General features: G+C 38.6%; 1 protein-coding gene across 1 annotated transcript in view; it reads right to left on the reverse strand.

Moving 5' to 3' along the window:
- VRK2 (VRK serine/threonine kinase 2) overlaps nucleotides 1-20,087 on the reverse strand; it is an 88,572-nt gene that overhangs the window by 17,955 nt on the left and 50,530 nt on the right. The window contains exons 7-9 of the mRNA XM_023734510.1: nucleotides 15,930-16,130; nucleotides 7,061-7,181; nucleotides 4,489-4,547 (exon numbers count right to left, since the gene is read on the reverse strand). Coding sequence (XP_023590278.1) covers nucleotides 4,489-4,547; nucleotides 7,061-7,181; nucleotides 15,930-16,130 — 381 coding nt within the window. The remainder of the gene's footprint in view (nucleotides 1-4,488; nucleotides 4,548-7,060; nucleotides 7,182-15,929; nucleotides 16,131-20,087) is intronic.

Below are 20,087 nucleotides of genomic sequence, written 5' to 3' on the forward strand. Positions count from 1 at the left end.
ACACACACACACACACACACACACACACACACACACACACACACACAGGCAGGTCCAAAAGAAACTAAGAATGAAACAATTAAATGAAAAGCACTTTTTAAAAGACATTCAAAAAAGTGACTGAAATAGAGTGACCTACAAATTCGGCAAGATGAAAGGAACTGGTCATCTTTTTCTGTCTTTGCTGAGGTGTTTACGATTCGCTCATCTTACAGAGGAGCCCTGGTGGTGCCGTGGTTAAGCGATCGGCTGCTAACCGGAAGGTCAGCGGTTTGAATCCACCAGCCGCTCCTTGGAAACCCTATGGGGCAGTCACTGTAAGTTGGAATCGACTGGGCGGCGATGGATTTAATCGTACAGAAGGAAGCAAACGTTAGTCATTGTAGTTAGTGATTTTAATTTATCTGGTGCAACTGCTAAGGACTACACAGATAATGCAACAGACCAGACATGCTTCATACTGTCTTGTTTTAAGTGGAACCTTTAAAAATTCAGTTAAAAACACCATAAAAAACCCACTGCCATCGAGTGGATTGTGACTCAGAGTGACCCTACAGGTCAGAGTAGAACTTCACCACAGGGTTTCCAAGGCTGTAAATCTTTACGGAAGCAGAACGCTACATCTTTCTCCCATGGAGCAGCTGGTGGATTTCAAACTGCTGACCCTTCTGTTAGCAACTGAGCGCTTAACCACTGTGCCACCAGGACTCCTTAGTTAAAAACAAGTGTACTTTAATATAAACCTCCTTACATAGATATATGTAATTTTAATTTAGGCTTTGACTTTGCGATTCTAACAGTGTATTTTAAAATGACCTTGAATTCCATGTTTTTAGCCATGATTGGCTTCAGCATGTGCCAAGCCTCCTCAAGCACTCCACAGCTAGCCGGCCCTGTGCATTCACCGCACAGTCTTCCTGATTATACTGCTGAGGGAGGAGGCGTGGCCACCTTGTACCTTCCCTAAGGTACTCTCTAATTCCCCAAGACTACACAGTAACCCCTCCAAAGACGTGAATTACAAACTTTCAAATATAAGTAGAATTAGTAACCAAAAGTTAAAACATGGCTGCATTTAAATGTATGTAGTTTCAGGTAGAGGCTCAGTCAAAAACTGGGATACAAGTAAGTGACAAATATCAGACACTATTCAAAAACTGGCTTGTTCTCATTTGTCCACAGAGAGGTTTAGATACTCCACAGACCAGTTTTTCCAAGCTTTCTCCTTCGTAAACTTCTTAGTGACCCGAACACAAGCACTCTTACTTTCTCGCAAAGTTATGTACATCCCGAACCAAAAAAACCAAACCCACTGCTATCGAGTCAATTCCGACTCAGAGCAACCCTAGTAGGGTTTCCAGGGTCCAGCTGGTGAATTCCAACTGCAGACCTTTTGGTAGCAGCCGAGCCCTCCATGCTTCCTGGGTTGGCAAGATTGACTCCTAATCCTTCACTTCCCCTCCAGGCCACCTCCATTCACATGGGGAATGGCAGAGGAACTGCTTTTCACTTCCGGTAGGGAAAAACCCTAAAAGGACTGGTACTCATGCCCTTCCCCCTATTAAAGTCAAAGAACAACCATTTTATACCCCAGGCTCCAGAGCTATTTTCTGAGGCCAATGTGGTGAAAAGGAGAAACTTTGACTTTTTTTTGTTTTCTTTTGACAACATGGCAATTATGTGACCTATTTTTTTCCTCTCTATGAGGTACATCAAAGTCTGTTATCCACATTTGAGCAACCAGATCCCTATTAAGTAGCCAGGGCCGCTGCTTCATCGCCACATTTATAACTGACGTTTCCAGGAGCCCCCCTGAGGGCATTCGAACCCGGAAGGGATGGTCAAAACAACTAAGACTCAATTCCATTCACTATCACTGTAGTAGAGAGATTCTTCTACTCTTTGGTCCTGTCAAGATTGGTCACCCAAGCTTGGTATGGACGACAATCGCACTAAGCCCATATCCCAGGTGGGGAAGAGCGTTGAATATGGCGGGAACACTTTTCACAAATCAGTTACAAGACCGTGGGGACTCCTGGCACTTCACCGGCTGAAAGCAGCTGTGTTACAAAGCCTTTATGGGTCTGGGGTTTGGAAAAACGAGGTACCAGTGAGGAAGGAGGGGAAGACAGAGAAAAGAGTACCTTCCATTATAAATGTATTACTATAAACCTGAAACTTAGACTATTGTAATGAAGTGCTGGTTTAAATGTTAGCCTTTCAAGATCTGGATTTACTACATTAAGTACACTTTTTAATTGACTAGCATATTCCCAGAGCTATAAAACAAAACGCTTTGAGTAGTATAAAATTATGATATTCTTGAATCATCTGCTTTCTAAGATAGTGAAATATGAAGTATCATTACTATCATTTCAAGAGATAGGAACTTTTGAAAACTATTGAATGTTGTTACGCTGAGTTGGTTATGCAAGCTGCAAACTTCTTGGCTGTTTTATTTCACACAAAAAAGTTTTAGTAATAAACCTTTTCTAAATCTGTTCCTTTAATTTTCATGCTTGCAATGTTCACTCTCCTAAGCACAAACAACCTCCTAATTGAAGAAACCTTCACTTAATATTAAAGCTTAATATTAAAGTTTCAACATTTCGTGCTCTTGAAATAAAATGTCTATTTTATATATATATATATATATATAGGCTTAACAAAGTGGTTTGTATTGAAAAAGAGAAACCTGGAATCCCTCCCGTCGAGATTTCTTGTTTAACTCAAATCTTCTCATCTCTAACAATAGAAATATCACAGAATATACATTGCCCCATAGCATTTAGTGTGTACAACCCAGGGCTTTCTCTTCTAATCCTAAACTGAAAAGTTACTTTTTGTGCAGGAGGGACAGGAAAGATGCAGAGATATACAATTAAAAAAATAAATAAATAACATCTCCTCATCCCTCTTTCTTACTGTCCTTTTGAGTAAAACATAAATTGTATGACTTGGTAAAAACATCAACCAATAAGAATATTAAACAAGAAGGAATAATGGCATCTTGACCAAGTTATTCAGTGCAATTACAAAAACAAAAATAAAACCTTTATCCTCCAACTCATTGCTCCAAAAATGAGAATATTATATCCTATTTGTTCTCCTTCCCCTGGAAGAAAAGATACTATGAAGTAGGAAGCAGAAGATTCACATTGGGACAGACTACGGGACTTGGGAAATGGAGCTGGGAAGCGAGAACTCATTCATTCCTCTTTTATTTCCCGTGGCAATGAGCATTTTGGCCTCTAGTCAAAGAAGTGCAGCAATGAGCTCAAACGTAACAATGACTGTGAGAATGACACAGGCCTGGGCAGCGTGTCATTCTGCTGTACATAGGGTCACTACGAGTCGGAACCGACTCGATGGTACCTACCAACAGTCAAAGAAGTGATGTAAACATAAGTGGAGGAGGACTTATTCTGCTTTTCAACTCTCAGACAGAAACTGGGATGTTACTTGACCTTAGCTGGAAGGTCAGGTTAGTTACCTACTTTCAGAAGTCAGCTAAAGGCTAGCTTTGTGATCACCCAACAGAACTAGAGAACAAGATTCACTCGGCTTATGTCTCTGAAAAAAGGGAGGCTGAGAGCAGGAGCTGGCTCTTTCCTATAAGACAGTCTAAGTTGTTAGATGAGTGCTGAACAGTGTGCCATGCATGCATTTACAGATGACATGAACTTGGGTAATTCCTATTTTATACTGAGAATAACTGTCAATTAAAGAAGTCCCAAAAAGGTCTATACTAACTTGAAAGAGAAAACAAAAACATTTAATGAAATATAACTCCAAATCCCAAGGTAATAAGCCTTTGACAATCCAATTTTTTTTTTTTTTTGCTGGCTCTTCAGTCACAAAGTAATGCAGTGTACATGCAGCATTCAAACGTTTAATGATTTGGTTTTTTAAACTATTGACTGAAGTAGTGTTTCCTTCGGCTGACTTTTTCTTCTTCCAACAATCACAGAGGAACAAACACAGAAGGTCCCAACTCTGGAGACACCAGACGCGGCTGATGACTAACCCTCTGCATCACTCGCAAAATACGTGTCTAAAAAAATGCAGTCAGCAGAGGGTTCTTGGGTTTTAATATCAACCAAAAAACAAACCTACAGCTGTGGAGTCGATTCCGACTCCTAGCGACTCTAAAGGACAAAGTAGAACCGCCCCACAGGGTTTCCAAGGCTGTAAATCTTTACGGAAGCAGATGGCCACATCTGTCTCCCCCCAAGGAGAGGTGAGTTCGGACCACCGACTTCTTGGTTAGCCGTCAAGCGCTTTAACCACTGTGCCCCCAGGGCTCCTTCTTAATGTCAAAGATGATCTAAATACTCTCTTTCTAGCAACCTATCTGCACCTCTGACAGAGCTGTCTCCTGGCCTGGCGGGGATGGGAGAGGGTAGGTTGAGCAAAAGCTACAAAACCAGTGACAAACGCCTAAGGGCAAACCGTAGAGGTGAAGGTAGGAGCCATCAGTCGACTTACAGCAGCTGCTCCCAGGGGGAGCCCACTTCAGCACCGACTCGGGGAGCGCATCCAGCAGACTAGAACAAAACAGACAGAGGAACGCACACTGAATTTGTTTTAAACACAGGCACTCACTGCTTTGATTAGAAAATAAAACTCTACTTCCAGATAGTAGGTCACTTGCTTCACCCACTGCAATGGGTGGGAGGGTAAGTAGAGGTGGGGGAGAGACCCCTCGATTCCCACGGACCAATTTTATATCAACCAGTTAGAAACTAAATGATGTAGAATTATGGTATAAATGCTTTAATTCAAAGTCTGTGCATGCAGACATACAGACATAGGGATATCGGTCATGATTGTTTTATTAAAAACAACAATGAAAGTGTACAGGAGAAATACTTTATCTAGACCTTCAGGATATTATTCCTCAGGCACTATCATTGGAGAGGGGCACAGCATTTAATTATTTATCTAAGTTATTCTCCATTGGGCAGTGTTTTATGCTGCCCTGCGATTAAGCAGGTCATCTAGAATATCCAAAAGACGAAAACAAAGAACAAGCAAATAAATCAACCCCAAGGTCCTAACACTTGCCAGTACTTCAGACTGAACAGGTATAATCTCTTCATTGCTTCAGCCACAGAGATACAAACATTCAACTGAAATTTTTGGTGTGAGTGTTTCATTCACAAACTCAGGCACGATCGCAACAATAAATGCATCCATCTAAAACCACCCTATCTTAGGAAAATACAGGGCATACGGGAGATAGAGTACTGTGGCTACATAAACAAACGTGGCCTTATGGGAAGTTCAATGTTATGTTTTCTATAGCTAGTTGCCTAAATTATGATCATGGATTGTAGACTATAAGAACTTTAAAAATGTTTATGGTTTATCTGAATTATAAATTTCATAATATTATATTAGGTCCTGTTGCCGTCGAGTTGATTCTGAGTCACAGCAACCCTGTAGGACAGAGTAGAACTGCCCCATAGGGTTTCCAAGGAGCAGCTGGTGGATTCAAACTGCCGACCTTTTGGTTAGCAGCCGAGCTCCTAACCACCGTGACACCACGGCTCCATGGTCTATAGGTTTACATTATTAATCAAATCAAAATAGATATTAGCACTCATAAGAGTCCCCAAATCTAAACGGAGGTTATTGGTATTATATTCTATTATTTTATGTGATACTTTATTATTCTGCATGAATATACCTAAATAGATACATTCATCATAGGCACCTACAATGAGTGCATCTCTCTGTAGACGGTAGGCAGGTAGGTTGATTGATTGATAGCTAGAGAGACAGACTGTGAGACAGATATATGACAGATAGATAAATAGAGAGAAGACTAAAACAAATCATATTGGTAAAACTTATTAAAAGAAAACACATGTAATTATTAGAATTAAAATGTTAGTTTTTAAAATACAGTACATCATTTGAATCAGGTAAACTGAGTTGGAGAATTGGATACCGGGACTGGTTATCTATGCTCATTGCTGTGCATTGACCTGGCCCCTCATCTGATGAATGTAAGTTACATGAAGAATAATATGGGCACATCAGTCTCCACAGTAAAAAAACCTATTAGATAGTTCCAATATTGACGTACGTAAGTGTGTTCGTTTTGGGGAAGGGACTAGAATGATCAGGATTCCAAGTGGAGGAATATTACATACGTGTCAGGATTCACAAAGGTCATCTGTTATTCTGAGTCTCCAGGCTACCCTTTCTCTCCACTGGGAAGAGTCGCCACACTAAATTTGAAGACTGACTTCGGCGGTAAGACGTCCTCTTTGTACACTTCTGTTGTGACTCGCCCTACTTAAAACTTAGCTGCCTTTTCCAACTGTGATAGTACATCTGCAGATAACTCCTGTGGGACATACCCTGGAGTATAACGAAGGGCTGCCTGTTCTGTGCAACATGCAACCAACTTGTTCTCGGGGAGAAGACAGTAACACAGTAATGCACTCTCTTCTTAGATTGGCCTGATTTTCATGCCAACAGATTCTAAGTGATAAAAATGGAATGTGGAATATTAAAAATGTCTTTGTGGCTCTAAGATGATCTTTTGTGTATATATCCCATACAGAAGTTTTGTTTGTTTCTTCCTCAAGAAATAAAACGTCCTCCCTCTGAGACGGGGGCTTAAGAAAGAGCTGCGTTGCTCTCACTTGGAAAATATCAGCCCTGTTTGTCCCATTTCACGCTGTTGCTCTGTACAGGTAATACCAATGACATCAAGCTCACACTGCCTCTGTATACTTGTGCAATGCTAACTTGAAAATACTCTTCCTTGAAAATATCACCACCTAGAATCTAAGCTTTGGAAAACGCCACATAAAGGAACACATATTTCACTTTAAGTTTTGCATTGCAACTCACGTATGTGTGACTTTAAAGGTGTTCTCTTAGTGGGTTTTATGTCTGCTCGCTGTTTGGGGTTTTTGGACAATATTTTTTAAATTAAAGAAATTTGCTCTGGCTTTCATGTGGGATGAACGGCAATCCTCTCTGGGATATTAGCTCTCTCAGATGCGTTTCAGTAAATGATGGAGTACTTGCAAGTTTGTACTTTGTCTTAGCGGTCTGGACAGCCAGAGGGTCCTTCAGGTCCCGTTCCCATGGCAGTTTTCCACATAACCATCGCAGCATGCAGTAGCCGAGGATTTCAAGGTCACTTCGTCTGGACAGGGCTACAGGAGTAGGCATTAAGAGTTAGAGATGAGGGATAGGGAAGTTCTTGAGAAATAGAGAAATCTTTGAGCGAACTACTGTTGATAAAATATGAACAAGCCAAATGGGCAAAGTGCTTTGTTTGTTCAGCTGGAGTAAAACTTAAAACGCCCGGGCGTTTGGCCCCGGTCCACAGACAGGCAATGACTTGTTGCCGTTGAAAGTAGGGGTCAGTTTCCTCACCTCCCCCAGCTTCATCCTTCCTTAGTCTAGCCTGTCACATGAACTTGATCCCCATGGCCTCTGACATGATCCAGACAACCCATAACCCGGCACCAACACTTTCTCAAAGAGCTAAGCAGTAAAACAAAGAAATAAATGTCTGCAGCTAAATTGCTAACATATGTTCCAGGAAGTCCACGGGGTCCACACTGGTCATGCAGAGACCCTTTAAGCCCAGACTAAACACCGATGGCCTTTCCTGTTCCGCTGGCACCGGCCACATCTGAAGGCAGAAGGATATGACGAAGCTGCCATCTAGTGTGCGGTGTGGAAACCAGGGCCGGCTCAGCTTCTCCAGTTACGTGCAAGTCCAGGATAAACCACGCCGACTGCTTTGGGTGCACAGTTCTAAGATTTTCCAAATATTATTTTTAAATAGGAGCCACACCAAGCTAAACTCTCGTCCCATATCCTGAACAGCAGATGTAAAGAGGGGGCCATGGTATGCGTGTGTTGGGAGCGGGGGAGTGAGGAGGGTAAAGGGGTAGGGAGTAGATTTTGAAGTCGGGCAAATAGAGGCTTTTAGAATTTAATATAAGACAAGTTTTCATAAAAAATACAGTAAAAGAACACTTTCAGGCCACTATAAATACCATCTGTATCAAACTACTAAATACCAGTAGACCAATTTCATCATTTTATATATTTTTTTAAAGTGCCTTGTTTCAAAAGATGGACAACGGAGCCCAAGAAACATGCCAAATATAACTGATACTTATTAAGAAATCAATGAAATAATGATTAAAACACTAACAAACACCCACAAAATATGCTCATTATTTTTACAACCATTCTAAATCATTATAAAACAATGGGCTGGCATCTACATTTCTACCACTACTTGAATGTTCATCTGTAGGGATCTATAATCTCTTAAGGACGACATGTGGCTGTTAATCCTACTGTAAACAGACAGCCTCTTTTACTATCTTCCATTAAGTACATTCTGAAAAATCACTCCGTAAACTTCGTTTTTAATTTAAAAATTCATCTACGCAGAGCAACGCTGCCCACACATCGAATCACTTTTGGTTACCATACATAAGTTATAAAAGCAGAAGACAAGATTAGCTCTTACACATACTCTATCTTAACTGCTGTTAGAGTATTGGACTATTAAAGGCCCTTCAATCTAGCAGAAGGCTACAGTCCCATGGGTACCATTCACTTCCTGCACAAGCTTCAACAATGTCCTAATGCAAGACTTGGCTCTCATATGAAAATAAAAACACAATCTCTACCACGCTCTTTTGGAGTGATTTCTTCGGTAATAAATCTCCCATTAATAATGGAACGGTTCCATTTGTACAGATGTGTTCACAAGTCCGTTTTCCATTATGGCAGTTCTTGACCACCACCACTTGAAGAAACAAAAAATCCCATCCTCTGATTTTCAAAAACTGACATTCTGGCACCTGTTTGGATGACTTAGGCTACACACAAGAGGTCTTTTGAGGAAAAACAATCAGAATTAAAATGGAATGAACCTTCCCAGACACTTTCCCCAGCCCCCCAACTGAGGGATTAATTGATACGAAGCTGTAAGTAATGATACGTCATCTAGATTTCTGAAGCCAATCTTCCATAAACTGGTCTTCATTTGAAACAGCCCTTTGAGAGTTAACTTTACTTCACTGTTACAGTTTGGTGTTACCTAATTAAAATACATTATCACATTTTCAATCTTTTAGTTACTTTCTTTTACTGCACATATACATTAATAACTACGGCTATAGGTAAATAAACGTTTTACTACTTTTTCCACTAAGTTCAACAGAAATAAAAGTAATTTAAAAAAGAACATGCTATAGTTACCCTTTGCCATCACTAAACAGTATTAAAAATGTTTCTGAGTACATATACCTCACTGGAACTCCCTCCCAGAGAAACAGATTTAGAAGTTTGTTTTAGTGAAGTTAAAATCTCAAACTGTACCAATGATCTTGTCTTCTTTTCATCTAGTATACACAGAAGAGTAATTTTAATACCTTGTAAAATAATTAAAAATAAATATTCTAGATGACATGGAGCCCTGGTCGTGCAGTGGTTAAAGTGATCGACTGCTAACCAAAAGGTCAGTGGTTCAAAACCACCAGCGGCCCCGAGAAAGATGTGCCATCTGCTTCTGTATAGATTCACAGACTCGGAAACCCTATGGGGTTGCTATGAGTCGGAATTGACTCAACAGCAGTGGGTTTGGCTTTATGCTAGATGACACTATTAGAATGTATATGTGTATAATTAATACAAAGAATTGATCATAGTTGAAAACGACTATATCTAAATATGAAAATATATGTATTTTTTCATTTGAAAGTTGCTTCTTTCATTATACGGTTTTTGAATTCATTTAAAAACATGCTAAATGCAGCAGTAAATAGAAAGAGCCCTGGATCAGGAATCCTAAATTTAGAGGTCCAATTCTAGTCCTGCCACTAACGATTATGTTTCTGGCTCTAAAATTCAGTGATGGTGGGAAATACATTTCTTTTTAATACATTTTCATTCATTTGGGTAGAAAATACATTATGAATTGTTTTGTTTCTCTTTGCATATTTTATTATAATACATAAAGGTCCTCAGTTGCCTTTGGCAATTCATATAATCATTAAAAGGCTGTTTCTATATAGATTGCTTTAAAAAAAATGAAGCTTTATTCAAGGTGCTATTGCTTAGAAATGTAACAAGATTTAGTAATTAACAGCACTTTCCCTCTAAACTTTTTCAAGTCAGTTTCTAAACACTACTTGGCATCTAATTTTTATTTCTCTTACCTAGCTCACAAACGCGGAGCAATGTACATGCCTCTTTTCACTGAAAGGCTGAGGTGCTCTCAGGCATTCAGCATTTAAAAATTTATGAAGTATTGCCAAGAATAACAGTAATAATTAAAAAAAGACACAGGGAGGGGGGGATCTGAGTTCTACTTCACTAGAAGGCAGATTCCAGAAACAGCTGACACTAGAATGCATATTTAAAATAAAAACAATTGATATGACTTATGGAGCTGCTACTATGCCAGGCATTCTAACTGCTTTCATATTATCTCATTTAATCGTCCCAACAATCATCATTATCCCTGTCCACAGATAAGAAAACAGAGGCTCAGAGAGGTGATATAACTTGCTCAACATCACAGAGCACATGTTGACAGAGCTCAGCATGCAAACCCAAGTCTGTGAGAATCCAAAGCCCATGCCCAATCCAGTAATTACTTCGCCTCCAGCATTATTTTAACACCATTCACACAACATAACACACATTACTTCTATAGTTAGGTAAATGGTTAAAGCAGACATTTTAGCTTGAAACACACAGAGGCGTTCTGACCCAAAGAGGGTTGTCTGGGGAAGGTATAAACAAGCAGCAGATCCTGAGGTCTAAGCCGCATGACTAACACAAATTTTCATACAACTGTTCTTTCGTGAAACTGTTTCTTTCAAACTACTTCATACTGATGGAGGAGGGTCTCCAGTTGAAAAAGTGATTTGTAAAGTGTTAACGGGTCTTTCCACACTGGCAGGAGAACAACAGAAAAGTGACGTTGGAGGACTGATCCTGATTATAAAGACAAACAGAAATAAATTATTTGTGTCCAAGTCAGCAAACGGAATGAAAAGGGGAAGTGGGAGAAAAGAGAAGTGTAAATGTTAATCTCAAAATGGGTCTGAATATTTGGGGAAAGTGCTTTATTTCTCATATAGAGTAACATTATGGAATACACACACGTGTGCGTACACACACACACACACACACTATGGAAGGTTTGGCAGGAAATAATATAGTGAAATGGAAAATTTTTGCCTCAGGCAGACACAGTTTAAATGCTCCAAATCCTAGTTTATAAGCTCAGAAAAGACAATCAGAAGGCAGAAAACATCTGATTAAGATGCTCATCTGATGAAGTGAACGCTGACTACCTGCAGAACAAATTTAAATTTTATTCTTGTTCTTCCAGCTACTGACCTATGTAATTCAGTATTTTATTAAATCGGATGTGGAAAGGGCTGGAAAATTTTATGGTGGCCACTATTTACTGGAATTTCAAAAAGAGTATTAGGGAAGTAGAATGCAATGTGTCACATTTCAAAGAAAACATTCAGCCCAGGCCTCTGCTATTTTTTTTCAGTACCTTTTAAATTCTAAGCACAGTAGGTTTTTTTGGCAACACTCCTGGGTGGGTGAGGCTTAGGCAAAGTTATTCAACAGAGCAAAGGTATCTTACTTTTTGGCTACCATACATTCTTAACTCAACCAAACAGTTCAGTTAAGAAGCCAACATATGTCAACACTTTACAAGGCATGTCCAAACGTAACAATTGGGTATACGTCATACAGAAAGAAGAGAGCCTTCATCATTATCATTAACCAAGAACTATTTATAGCAAATTTACCTAAAGAAGAAATCAACAGTATGTTTTCCTGACTACCAACAGAGCACATCAATAAGTTGTTGACTTATCTTAATATCTTACCATAATTGGAAAACGGGTTCCCATTTCTGAATTACTGTTTAAGAAGGTAGGTATTGTGTAAGCCGTGTCATTTTCCAAAGTTTGGGGACGTGAAAATACATTCTCAGTTTGTTTCACATAGATTTTTATTTTATTTCACATGCAAGTTGCAGTGCTGGATTAGAGTGAGGTGAAACCATGCAAGAAATAATAGATGACTTGGATTTCATATACTGTAGAGACTGGCAAAACTTGAAGAGTGGGTAATATATTTCTTTCCTTACTGCTGAATATATTACATAAACAAATGGACATTTAAAATGTAACTTAGATATCATATTTTATGCTTATCAATGATCCCAAATTTAAACAGCTATTATATACTCAATGCACAGGTCTCAAATATTTAAAAAAGCTCAATATGTTAAATGCAGTATATCTCTAGAGAAATCAGGTATCGACTTCAGGCCTCAGTGAGTAGAAAAATCTACAAAAATCCATACCACACATTGATCCAAATATTGCTTTTTAACATTACTAAGCACGTAACAAATTTTAAAATAGTGTATTTGACACAGACATAATTCTCTTTAATTATCAGGCTATAAGTCCAAAATGTGTCAGTGTTTATACATGCTAGTTTTTATGACAAATATAAAATTAATAGAAGAAATAAGCCCAACATATATTACTCTAATTTCACACTAAATGAAGCACTTCAGTCACTTAGAACATACCTATAGGCCACACAAGAGAATTGACTTTGGAAGATTACCTACAATTTTTATTAAAAAACATACAGATATAGGTGTATGATGGTTCCAGTAGAAATTATCCATCCATCCACCCATCTATCTACATATTTTTCTACATATATTTTTCTGGTTTGTAACAATATCTATGTATATCTTTCAACTTGTAATAACACAAGCTAGTAAAAACAATGTTCGTTTTTTTCCTTTCCCTTTCAATACCCTTCCCTTTTACATCATGTGGAACTAGATGATACTAGGTGAAAAGACTCATCAGCACCTCGTACAGGCTCCTTTTGTTACAAAAATCCAGTTAATCCAAAGAAAAGAGAGATAGAGCTTCAGTTTCTGAAAAACTACTAGAAAAAGCAGCAGAAACCAGACAGTGGACGGATTCAGGGTCTCTGCTGAATGACTCACTCATAAGTCGGGTTTACATGGAAGTCTGAATGTTTCCTTTGGCCTGACCAGACACAGATACGCCCGAGACATAACAGATATTTCCACAACTAGAGGCTGTATTTCCCCGTGAGGACTTTTTTTCCCTCCATATGCTTTCCATTGCATTATCTTTCTCAGTATGTCTCCGATCGCCTAGCTGGACTGGTATAGAGAAGATTTTTCTGAAACGACGTGGTGACTGTACTCAAAGCAAACACATGAATATGTATGAATCTGACCTGCTACATTTATCTACAGGATTTATGGCCCTGTTTATTTTGGTTTCTAGATAGGGCTAAATGATTATTCATTTCTAAGAAAACCCTAACCTGAAATGTTTTATTTTGGAAAATTAAACACAAAATATTAGCAATGAAGAGAATTGAAACATTTGAGGACATCAGAACCTCCATTTTACATACCAGGTTACTAAATTTTCAGCATATGTGTATATGTGTGTATGTGTGTGTGTGTGTACATTCCTAAGAGTTTAGTGTAAATCCTATTTTAAATGCACTGAACCCATTACCAAGCCAAACCCACTGCTGTCAATTCCAACTCATAGCGACCCTATAGGACAGAGTAGAACTGCCCCACAGGGTTTCCAAGGAGCGCCTGGTGGATTCGAACTGCCCATCTTTTGGTTAGCAGCTGTAGCTCTTAACCACTGCGCCATCAGGGTTTCCAAATGCCCTGAAGGAGTATACTACTTTATAGGAATCTTACGTGAAAACTGTGATAAAAATGAGGATTCACTCCACCATATAATTTTTTCAGCAAATATCAGAAATACTTAATGTAGGCTCTCCTTGCATAGTTTTCTCAGGGAGTTCATATCATCCATCTATGAGGAATCTCAGTTCCATCTTCTCCCCAAAGACTCAGCATGGGGAACGCCACCCAACTCATTAACATGTATTATTATTCAGGGGGAAGAAAATGAAATGGACTACCAAATCAAAGTTTGCTCAAATCTTTCATAAAGATAGCCCAAAGAAAACGAAGCCCTACACTGTGGAATAATTGAAGAGGACTTCAGAATTCCGCAGTCCAAACACTGACCAGGCCCACATGTAACAACTCTACTTCCCCTTCCAGTCAACATGGTTTCTGAGCTATTTTAGTAGCAAAATACACACTGGATCAATGTTCGAGCTATCAGATGAAACAAGCGGTCCAACCATAACTTAGTTTTGTCATTAACACAACCAGACCAAAGCTTAAGAATCTCTATGACGAATTTCCAGTTATACCACTATCAAAAAAGTACTCGTGTTTCTGAAAATTTTATTTTACCAATAAATCTGGCAAAGGTGAAGAATGAAATTCACTGAGAATGAAAGCACTTTAAATTGAAAGAAAAAAAAAGATGGTATCGATGAGTATTTAAGTCTTTTATTTTTAATTAAAGCGATCTCCCATTTATATCTTTAAATGCTCATTGATGAGATTTATTAATGATGTAAATGGTGAAAAATTACACATTACTAAATTTCTGAGTGACCTATTATTTTTCTAACTAAACTATATATGTAAAAAGTAGTAGTTTCTCTCACTCTAATCAAGAGTATAAAAGCTAATTTCCACTTCAGAAAATGTAACCTACAATTCTTCCCAAAAGGAAGAAGGTATGCAACCGACAGACTTGTTTCACTTTTTCATTGGCCTACCTTAATCTAGCGTGGGTTTTAATTGCTCTAGAAAATGATCAAATCCCTCTACGTTACATGGTCAATGGCCCTTTTAATAGAAAAGGCAATAATATACAGTTGTTTGCACCAACTAAAACTCGTTAGAGAGTATTAGTTTAAGGTAAGAGTTCAACAACCATTAACAAGTACAAATGTCTAACTGCCTTTTCATGAAAATGTAGTCCTTTCAAAGCTGCTTAAAAATTCTTTGTTTGGTTTAGCATACATGAAAATAGTTTTATAAACAAAATTTACAAAGAATATAATTTTGAAAGCCAAAGTTTTTCAATAATCACCTTTTTTTTCCACTAGCATAACATTAGAATTGACTTTTTGTCTTGCTGACAGAGCAACTAAGAAAGTACAGTTGTATTGACCATATTGATTGGGAACAAAGCAACCATCGGTGGGACTCTGGACCATATATTGTCAATATTGACCTCCTATTTCCTTTTCCACGGCTTTCTGGGTCGGCTATTGGATTTGGACTGCAGTGTAATAAACAGCTAAGGTTTAATTAATGGTAAATGAATACAAGACATAGGTTATGACTTTAACTAATTAGGGAATTGTTGAATTAAGTCTGCCTTGGAATGCAAGGCAGTACAATCAATATCCAATAAAAGGACTATGTATGTAATTTACCTGCAAATGTGTTTCCAATACCATCAAAGTGAGTTTAAATAAGGAAGATATATGAAAGGCGACTAGGAGAGATTTCCACAAGTTAACACTTTAGAGTTTCAGAAGAGATTTCCCTGTTGTTGAGAGATGATATCTTCCCACGCTCTAATAAGGACACAATGAAAAGCAGGGATAATTCTTCACGCGTGCCCCCGCGCCAAATCTGTGATACACGCTACAGCACAGAACAAACTGGCTGACCTTCCAGTCCACCTATACAAACTATCAACTTCCTGGCCAAAACGAGCACCGAGTTGTGCTTCCCTAACATCCTTTTGCTCCCTTCTCACTTATCAGTCTGTATCTCCTCCCCTTTTAGAAGAAATACTAAATTCACTACTTTGGATAAAAATTTCACCAGCGCTCTCACTCTTCCAACTGATCATGCAAAGGCCATTTCATGCAGGTTTACGACTCTTCTCTCATCATTCCACTGAAATAAAGACAAGGGAAAAGAAACCCACCTACTCCCTTGTGGGCATCCAAGCTGGTAAACTCTATCGTCCCATTATGGCCTTTTCTAGGATTTTCCTGATACTGTTTGTGGTTCCCATTGGGACAATATCTGTAAGAAAGTCCATAATCTGCAAGGTAAACCTGGAAGACATGAAGAGACAAACGAGTAACGCTTCTGTCCTCTGCAAATACAACCTTCATAATTAAGTCTTAAGAAACTGATAGGTTAAGAACAGCTTCAGATCTACATTTGATTAAACCAAATGGTGCGTTAGGATAAAACCTATCCAACGGGGGGCCATAACAACTGACCTTCCAACTTACTTCATCCTAGGAGTATCTTATTTCTGAGCTGACTCAGATTTTTAGCCTTTTTATTTTGCTCCTAAGGTCCCTTTCCTCCAGGTGGGCATCTAGACATCATAAACCATAATATGTCTTTTTATTTATATTCATAGAGCTTATGAGGCTCTGCGTTTCCTTGTAACTCCTCCCTGTCATATAAAACTGTTTGAAGCAGGGAGGGGAGATGAGAGCAAATATTCTAAAAACACAAACCTAATGTGATAGGAGTCTCCATTAACAGGAAGTCTAAAAATAGTGAAAAGACTGTAAAAGGCAATGACTCTTTAAAAAACAAAACAGAAAAGACAAAAACCACCACCATGCTGTCTGTATTTAAGAATGGAACATCGATGTGGGCCTTTTGGCCTTTCAGACAGATCCATATCATCACTGTTATCCTTGTGAGTCAGTCAGAATTGCAAGCAAGGTCTCCAAACAGAAGATAGATCATTAAAAGTCAGAAAGCAATTCAAGTGAATTTATCTCAGATTACTTTTGGAGAGCGAGGTGGGGGACAGTAGTTCTACAGATACAGCATACACTGAATGAAGAATTGTTTTGACTAGGCACTTATTCTGACATATAGTTGGGAACTACTACATTCTGACATGTCACCATGCCCCCCCACAAAACAAGATGGTTGCAACTGTCAAGAAGTTTTTTTTCACATGTATGTGTTTAAAATTTAGGGATTTGGGCAACATTTTATGGTGTAGCTTCATGACGATAGGGTATTGCAATATGACCTGCGTCTTAAAATTTAATACCTATTAAAAGAAAACTTAGTATTTAAATTTTAGTCTCTAAGTTTTTGCTTTCAGGATAGACTGAGTAGGATATATTTTGAACTTCCGCACCAAGTTATTTCATTTGGAGAACAGAGCTTGCTAGAGTGTTTGAAAACACAGTATTTCTGTTTGGTCTCTGCCTCACAGATGCTATTTCCCAGCATGCCGCAGAAGTAACTGATTCTCTGCCCTCAGTAGCTAGACTTCAGGGTCAGGTGGATAACAGGTCACTTGCTTTCACTGTTCCTGTTGCATTTTTGTCTTTATTCATTTTGAGCACTAAATAGATGCCTTTCACTTTGCACAGTAGATATCCTGAAAATGTACATATTAATAATAATTCAGCAAACTGAATCATATTTTAAATACACAGGAGCAGTTTGCTATTTCACTAAAGAGTGATCAAGAAGCGTTCCGTGTAGTCAATAGCCAAAGAAGAAGGCCCAGAATTTATAAAGTGCCTGCTCTGCACCGGGCTAATGCTAAGTGCTTTCCATTCATTGTCCCATGTCATCCTCACAGAAATCCGAGGAGGTAGGTACCATTATCCCTGGTTTACTAGTAAGAAAACTGAAGTTTAGTGAGGTTAAACAACTTGTGTAGTGAAATGAAACCAGGATTCCACTGCGGTTCTGACTCCAGAGCCTTCACACTCTCAATCTTTGGGCAGCAGGCCTCAGTGTCTGCTGGTGCTCAACTTTGAACAACACTGCAGGATTTGCGTTCAAGGTAATGGCAAAAAGTTAGCAATACAGTTAAGACACACCTTAACTGTTTACTGACTCTTTCAGTCAATGGATATTTCAGACCCAAAAGTAATTTAAAATGTGCATGGTTGCACGCTCGAGTTCGTGTACTCCAAGAAAAGAATCAACGCCTGTCAAGCAACAATAGTGCTATCACTTGAGTAACCAGAAATGCTCTTGGTGGTCCTAATGGAGAGTGATGGGTAGGATTCAAATAGTCACGGAAGGTTACTGAACCAAGTAGTAAAGGTACGCTTCCTTTAGCAAAAGGAACAATTACCCATCACACTCCAGTATAGAGACAGTCCCCGGGTTACAAACGTCCAACTTCCGTACACCTGTAGTTACAAACCAACCCCGTAAAGCCTATTGTATTAAAAATTCAAGGTTCATACAACGGTCTGTAATAACAAACAGGAGCTACTTCACGACATACATCAAAGCATTATTATTATTACTACTGTATTATTACGTTAAAGGTGTTTTAGCGTATCTGGAAGTGTTTCTTTAATGTTCTTTATGCATAGAAAGGTACACTATATACTATATACTAAGACAAACATCTGATTAACTGATGTTAGATACGAACCATATCTACCTGTTGCAACTTATGTACAAATTCAACTTAAAGACAGACTTAGGAACGGAACTCACTGGTAATCCGGGGACTGCCTGCATATATCTTTTTTTTTTTTTGGTTTATCTCCTAGTTTCACGTGGGCACGAGTCAGAATTGACCAGAAGGAAGGCAACTGTCTTTTGTTATTGTGGGTAGTTATTTTTACTTTTGATATAGTTCAGAATATTTATATTCTTAGAAATTCTGTGAGAGCCAGACAGGACAAATTCTCTAAAGTTATCACTGAAGTTTTACCATTAGCATCTATCAATGTATTTTTAAAGTATAGATTTTGGGACACTATTGAAAAAATCTCGGAGTGACTGCTTTGGAAGTAGAAATTTGCTGTAAGAGGAAATAAAATCAGTAATCTGTCCCATGTAATCAAAATGTTGACAAATTAATTTGATTCAGATGAGGTCAAAGTGAGAGTATCTACTAAGATAACTTAGTAATAATAGAAAGTCTAAAATTTTGTTAGAACAACTCAAAGAGAGGGAAAAAAGCTGGGAAACGTCAAACAAGATAAGGAAGAAGGGAAAGGAATGAATATTTGTTGAGGGTCCGTTATGTGATAATAACTGAGCAAAGTAATCTTCACAAATTACCTCATTAAGTTCAGGCAACCACCTAGCCAGATAGCTCTGGTCTCATTTTACATATGAGGAAGCTAAGCATCCCATTGGAAACCCTGGTGGTGTAGTGGTTAAGTGCTACAGCTGCGAACCACAAGTTGGCAGTTTGAATCCATCAGGTGCTCCTTGGAAACTCTCCAGGGCAGTTCTACTCTGTCCTATAGGGTCGCTATGAGTTGGAATCCATGCAACAGCAACGGTTTTTGTTTAAAAAACTTGCCCAAGCCACAGATCTAGTAAAGGATCAAAGCAGGATTTAAACCCAGACCAATATGGCTTCAAAGTACATTCTCCTTTTTAAAATACAACACAGAATCTGGGGTTCTGTCCACTTCTGAAAGTTTGTATAAATCAAAGGTAAGGTGAAGCGGAGCTCAGCTGACAGCACGGGTCGCAGTCTAGCGCCGGTTTTTTTATGCCCTTGAGCTAAGAATGGTTTTCACATTTTTGGAGGATTGTTTAAAAAAAAAAAATGCAACAGAGACTCATATGTGGCCCACAGAGCTCATAAAAGCCTAAAATATTTACTATCTGGCCATTTATAGAAAAAGTTTTCCAACCCCTAAAATCTAGAGTAAAACTTGGTTTCGGTTAACCTTTATTTTTTTTTAGAATCTATTTTCCCTCTGAAATAAAAAACAATTACTTAATATTTTTCACTTTCTTAGGCGTAAATATGGATGATATCCTTGGTTTTAGACAAGCCTGTTAAGAAACTCCCAAGATTTACAAGATCTGATGTGGGTAATTATTTGCTTTGTAACAGGACTAGGGAAACCCTGGTGGCGTAGTGGTTAACAGCTATGGCTGCTAACCAAAAAGTCAGCCGTTCAAATCCACCAGGCATTCCTTGGAAACTCTATGGGGCAGTTCTACTCTGTCCTATAGGGTTGGTATGAGTTGGAATCAACTGGACGGCAATGGGTTTTTTTGTTTTTTTTTAACAGGACTAGCCATAGGAATAATTTAAATAGATAGCTCCCTAATGCATTTAGAATTATTTTCTTTTCATGCAACTTTTCTGAATGTAGTA

Source organism: Trichechus manatus, unplaced genomic scaffold (genome assembly GCF_000243295.1).
Source record: "Trichechus manatus latirostris isolate Lorelei unplaced genomic scaffold, TriManLat1.0 scaffold00005, whole genome shotgun sequence".
Taxonomy (NCBI): domain Eukaryota; kingdom Metazoa; phylum Chordata; class Mammalia; order Sirenia; family Trichechidae; genus Trichechus; species Trichechus manatus.